The sequence below is a fragment of the Scyliorhinus torazame genome, unplaced genomic scaffold (assembly GCF_047496885.1).
Source record: "Scyliorhinus torazame isolate Kashiwa2021f unplaced genomic scaffold, sScyTor2.1 scaffold_477, whole genome shotgun sequence".
Classification (NCBI taxonomy): Eukaryota; Metazoa; Chordata; class Chondrichthyes; order Carcharhiniformes; family Scyliorhinidae; genus Scyliorhinus; species Scyliorhinus torazame.
In genome coordinates, this window is record NW_027308204.1 from 51,263 (window position 1) to 57,262 (window position 6,000).

The 6,000-nt window shown below is 40.3% G+C and overlaps 1 protein-coding gene across 1 annotated transcript in view; it reads left to right on the plus strand.

The window, feature by feature from the left end:
* The window catches only part of LOC140406323 (protocadherin-19-like), a gene marked incomplete at its 5' end in the record, with an annotated part of 51,618 nt that extends 46,330 nt beyond the window's left edge, over positions 1-5,288 (plus strand). Inside the window, one exon of the mRNA XM_072494441.1 lies at positions 564-5,288. Coding sequence (XP_072350542.1) covers positions 564-1,156 — 593 coding nt within the window. The remainder of the gene's footprint in view (positions 1-563) is intronic.
* Between the last annotated feature and the right edge of the window lie 712 nt (positions 5,289-6,000).

Below are 6,000 nucleotides of genomic sequence, written 5' to 3' on the forward strand. Positions count from 1 at the left end.
TGATGACAAGGGGACTCTTTTCTCTCCAGGAAAATTGTGAGTGCAAGCTGAAAAATAAGGACTTTGATATGCAAGCTTACTGTGGAGAAAGCCTGCAAGAACATTATCTGAAGCAAATAATCTTTTCTCTTTCATTTACATTTTCCCCCCCTTTTCCACCCCACTGTGTTTATCTACCTTGTGTGTGAGTCGAGGGTGAGGAGGAAAGTTAAATTAGGAGTTAGGTACTTATTAATATTTAACCAACTGTATCTGCTGTGTATTTAACCATTATTCTGGTTATAAATAAACAGTAATTGTGTTTCAGCTTACAAACCTGGTGACTGTAATTGTTGGGCAGGCAAGGGCAAAGACGTTGGAAATTTTTATTAGAATTATTGGTTAATTCATTTGTGCTGTGACTCCAGGGCATGTGGGCTGGAATTGACCGCACACTTGCCCAGGGTGGCGTAACAGTATAAGGTATTAACCAATCTTTGTTTGACCAGATCTTGGAACAAAAAGATAAAAGTGCGAATGTTTTCAAAGTAATAATGTGTTTCATTATCTTGCTGCCTCCCCAGATCAGAATGAAGGCTTTACATGCATGGAAGAATGCCGAATTTTAGGTCACTCAGACAGATGTTGGATGCCACGGGTCGCAGTGCCAACCCATGCCAAATCACCTGACCGTGGTAAAAATGTTATTGCACTGTCCATCGAGACCACCAGTGTGGACTCAGAACCCTATGAGAATGGCAGTTCAAAGAGAACTTTTGCAACTTTTGGCAAAGATCCCAGGGATCGTACTACTGAGAACGATAAAACAGATTTGAAAGGAAAGAGGACATTTGATCTACCCATCTGCAGCCCAAAAGTGAATGGTTCTGTCTCCAGCAGCCAGGAAACAAGCAACGGCATTGACATTTCAAGTCCTGCCAGCACACCTGTGCATTTGGGCAGTCCCTCGTCCAGCAGGCCTCCAGTCACATACTCTGTGATGCACTGCCCCATAACACGTGACCTCGACCAGCCTGTCAATCAGACCTCGCATCCATCAGAGCCAGGGTCCCGGGAAGCAGACTCAGAACATGTCCGAGAGATCAACCACCTCCTGCATGATTGCAGTGAAAAGGACTCGCTGGGCATCAAGCGAATACAGGACATTGTGCTGTGATCACTGGGTACCACCCGCAATGCAGATAAATATTAACACCGTGACAGTTTTTAAATTGGTTTCCTTCAGTTTGGTGTATGGCTCATTTAAAAGCTTTTTCCTAAGTGTACTTCTTTTCATTATATTTTTTGATAAGAAAATTCTCTTTTGTTTCATAGGCATTGAGGGAAAAAGAGGAACTCTAAGCAGTGAGCTCCCATGTAATTCCAAAATTAAATTAGTCCAAACTGAATCAGTTTGGATCAATTTGTAGTCATCCAAATGCAATCATTTCAGATGCATTTGAGGACAGGCTCTGCGGGCCAGTATAAGTCATTGCAGCTTCAGATTGTAATCATGGCCGGTGTGGTTTAAACCTTTAGGAGCTCCACTGGGAAGAATGATCGATGTAAAGCTCAAATTTCAAAAGATCCAGAAAGCAAATCCGAATTCAGACTTTTCTAACTACAATTCATGCCTATTGCTTATTCCCCGTTTGTCAGCCCAGCCATTTTGAGCTCAAGCCCCACAAAAGTGCCACCCCATAAAAGCTTGACCTGTATTAATGGTGTTTTTACCATTTTCATAAAGTGGTTTATCTCCATTAGCCTTCCTGTATAAAATGGGTGACCAGTCATTGCATACCTTGTAAAAGCACAGTAGAACTGGCTCAGTTACCCAACGGCACCTGACCTCCCCCCTCCACATATACCCGAAGGTCTGAGACTAAATGTTCTGTAACAGAACGCTATCTCTTCTCAAGAGCGGGATACTCTTCTAACTAGCAGTGTGAGGTATTATATATGTGAAATTGACTGCATCACATATGAATGGCAAAGTATGTTCCATTCAGTCAGGTGCACAAGTTCAACAAATATCTCCCTACTTTGCTAGCCATAGTTATGTTCTTAATACAAGGGACTTGCTGAGAAATATCAGCACTCTCACTTGATAAATAAGGTTTTTTATATCGGTATAGTCATACTGTAATTGTAAGACGTTGAGCATTAGCATGGGTACTCTTTTTCACAGAGGCAGAACTGTACCCAACTCCAGTGAACCAGTCTGACATACACAGTTGGTGTGGCACGTTTCTGAACTTCTTTTTGTCTTGAAGTACGTGTCATCATACCAGCTGCAGGGTTGAATTTACTTTATAAACTTAAGGCAGGAATAAATTGGTAACTATTGAATAGTTATTGAAGTGGAATTGATACTTTAAGATGATTCATGTATTATTTAAATGCCATAAAAGTCTTTAAAATATTTATTAAAAATCTCAAGTTAACCAACATTGGCACATATCTTTTCAGCTCAAAAGTGATTCCCATCAATAAAGCTGGCGGGGTATCCCACAATCAAAGCCTACATCTGCAGAATATTCCCACACAGAGTGTTCAGAGGAGATGGGTGTTTATTTCACTTCTGTTGTGAACTTCCTACTTTTTAAGTTAATAGTTTAATTCCCACCCAGTTCATGGCCACATTCCCACATATAGCAAGTCAAGACTGATTCACTGACTATGACACATCCCAGTTTGAGCACTTTGCTTTAGTTTACCAATGATTGTACAGCCATAACTATCGCAAACAAAAACACAATAGTTGGTAACATTTTCCCCATTCATGGTATTGTAGGTCCGCCATCTGATAGTGTTCAGTTGTTCGATGAGTTCTGTGGTGACAACTTGAGATCGGACAAACATTTTGCCACATCGGCCTGCTGATATTTGGAACGTTGATTGTCGGCTGGTCATCAAATGATAAAAATAGGCCTTATGATCACAACAGCTACAAGCTGTGCCTTTATGTTGTATGACTTTGTAATATCTAGTGATGAGTAGATCACTAATGTATATTCTGAGGTGTATAGTTGAAAGGTTATGATTTTTTGGATGGTAAGGGTAGGGGACGGGTCACAACAAGAGGGAATTTGTAAATATAAGACCATGGAACGAGCAGCTGCCACCCTTCAAATGTCTGCCTGTTGTTACAAATCTACATCATTTTTAAATCTTCAGAACCAGTTCAAGTTCGAGGAGTTTGTTCCTTTGACACTGTCCACTGTTGAAGTCTCAACTGTCATAGTGTTAATATTTGTAAATTTTGAGTGCATTTTTCAGGGTGGCCATTCATTACTGATGTATTTTATTAAGGTGTTCTGCAAGATTTATCCCCATATTTGTGATAAGTTCTAAATCTGGAATGAGCTCAAAATCCTGCAGCAAGAAAACAACAACAAAATAAACCACAGGGACTAGAGCAGCACAGGGACATCGGACTGGCTGCCACCGTGTTTGTAGTCCCAAACTTAGCAGAGATGGACAATCAAATACCCACTTTCCAGTGTGTACAGGAGGGTTGATCAGTTCAGAGGCAGGTCACTTGGGTTCCCAGCAACCATCATCCGGACCAGTCAAATGGAATTGTTCACACAGCGTTTTGGAGAGGGGTGAACTGCAGTGCCATTTCAACCTTTGAAAGCATGCCAACTCAACCCTGGCACCGACTACAATGGGAAATGTACTTCACCTCCAAAATGCAAGGTTTAACACCAATCGAAATCAAAGGTGGCGGTGGCTCGTAACCCAGGCAAAATGGAGCAAATCTATCTCACGCACAGGCACCTGTCAACAGAGTATCAAAGACTAGGTTGAGGGAGGAGGTCTACCTGCCGTGATGGTTTTATGAGTGACGTATCGTGTTGACCAACTACAAAAGTAGTTAATGGAAATCAGGGAAGGAGCAGCTAAGTATTGGACATGTTCTACAGCCCACCCACTGCTTGCAAAACTCATTAATATATTTTCTGCATTGTTTTAAGTAGATTTTTTTTTCAAGTGCAATATACACTTAGCCCATGTCTGTTGGTCTCCTGTGTTTCTCCAGTTTTTTAGTCAAGTGTTCACACAATTTCCATTTGTACAGTAGTCCATTCCGCAGCAGTATATGCAGCCACACTAACTCATTCACAATGTGCAACACCTGCCTCTTTGCTTTGATTTTCCTCAACCGAATGCCATTTGCACAAAGACGTGCAGTTTATTAATGAGTTCATCCGTGAGGTTATTCTTTTTGTTTTACTTTTGCAATATTATTTGTTTTATATATTAAAGATTCTGGCAGGCACGTGGGGGGAAGGCTCAAGGGCAAGAATGAATGATGTGAGGACTGTTTTCCAGGTTAACGCTTTGAGGACTAAGGTAACTTAGATGTTGCATTGGTGGTGGGGGGAGCAATTTTTTTAACAGAAACAAATATAGTATTAGATTATTCTGCTTTTTCCAGAGAATATTGTTCATAAAGAAATGTTCCTGTGTTTGTGAAGTTATTGTAACTCACCTGTGTGAACATAGCTATATTCCTCTAAATTAAATTCAGTGTTATAGATGTGGGAGCAAAAGTTTGTCAGTGCTTTACAAAAGTATAAAAGGAAGCCCAGTTCTCAGAGGGTTACACTTGTATCATTACCCATACCACCCTACCCCGCCCCCCCCCCCCCACCCCCAGTTTTCTCAGTGGCAGTACACAAATTGACATCTGTTCTGTGATGATTGCTTTACGACTGGAGAAAAAAGGCTATTTCTGTGAAGAAGCTATTGTCAGTGATTTATACATGTCAAAATTGCTCTCGCATAAATAGAAACCTATAATTACAGAATGGAACCATATTCAGCTATCATCAGATGCAGACAGATGTGCTACTACAGTTAAAGCACAGAGAAAGATAACAATCTCTCATCACAGTTCACAGAGTTGCCGTACAGAAGCATCTGATAACACTACACACTGGTCATTTGCCAAAAAAAGCTCAATGGGAGCTTACAGCACGGACTGTTTTACCAGATTATCTGTCAAAGATTGTGCGAAATGATAAGATAATGCTGTATATGCATATATGTTATGTACATTTTCACAGTGATTGGTTCATTGTAAAATAAGAACCACATTTCTGTATATTTTATGATAATATAAAGCAGCTTTATTAAATTATTATAATGTTTCAAATGATGGACTGTCAGCATTGTTTCACCTGTTTCTATGTTGATCTGTGGGCTTTTAACCCTTCATGCCAGCGGCAAGTTGAAAAGCATTTAATCTTGACAATCGTTTGTGCACTTCTGACCCAAGAATAAAGTATTTAGGCTCTTCATTCCCAGTCTCAGGAGTAGTATTTAAATATTGTGAATCAGAATTGCAGAGATACAAATTTTCCAAACAGTTCATTATTAAGCCTGGAGTAGGGGTTCTCTGAAATGAATACCACACGCATTACCAAGAATGCTTTCAGGATCGTGCAATTCACTGCTGCAAATATAATTACCAGACATGATCCAACCTTCCCCCTTTGCATACCAGACACTAGTTACTCAATTTGTGGTTTGTGAGGTTCAGTTATTCTCCTACATGCGTTTGTCTTTCTTTAGCAATGACCCCATTCTTCTTGCTCCATCTCTCTGTCCTGACTCTTAATTTGTCTGCACTAGTTTCTATTCTGTTTTGTTTAAATGAAGCTCCCAAATGTGAACAGTAGGAAACATGAACGCAAGGTGATCTCTCAGCAGCTCTGAGCACAATCACAGAACTGCACAAAAAAACACAATCTGAACGGAGGCAAAAGATGATCAGACTGACCTCAATGCTTTTCTGGTGATAGAATTATCCCTGGGGAATGAAACTGCTCAGGATGGAGTAATAGTACCTGAGAATTTTGAGCTTTCCTTTGATTTTCAATGTCAGAGAGGACTCTCACATAGTTTGCTCTTCTAGGGTATGTCACCTAGAGTTATTCACCTCCCATGGGAGAATGTAAATAAAGCAGGAAGAATCTATGATATTGCAAATTGTACATGGTCCATTGCAAG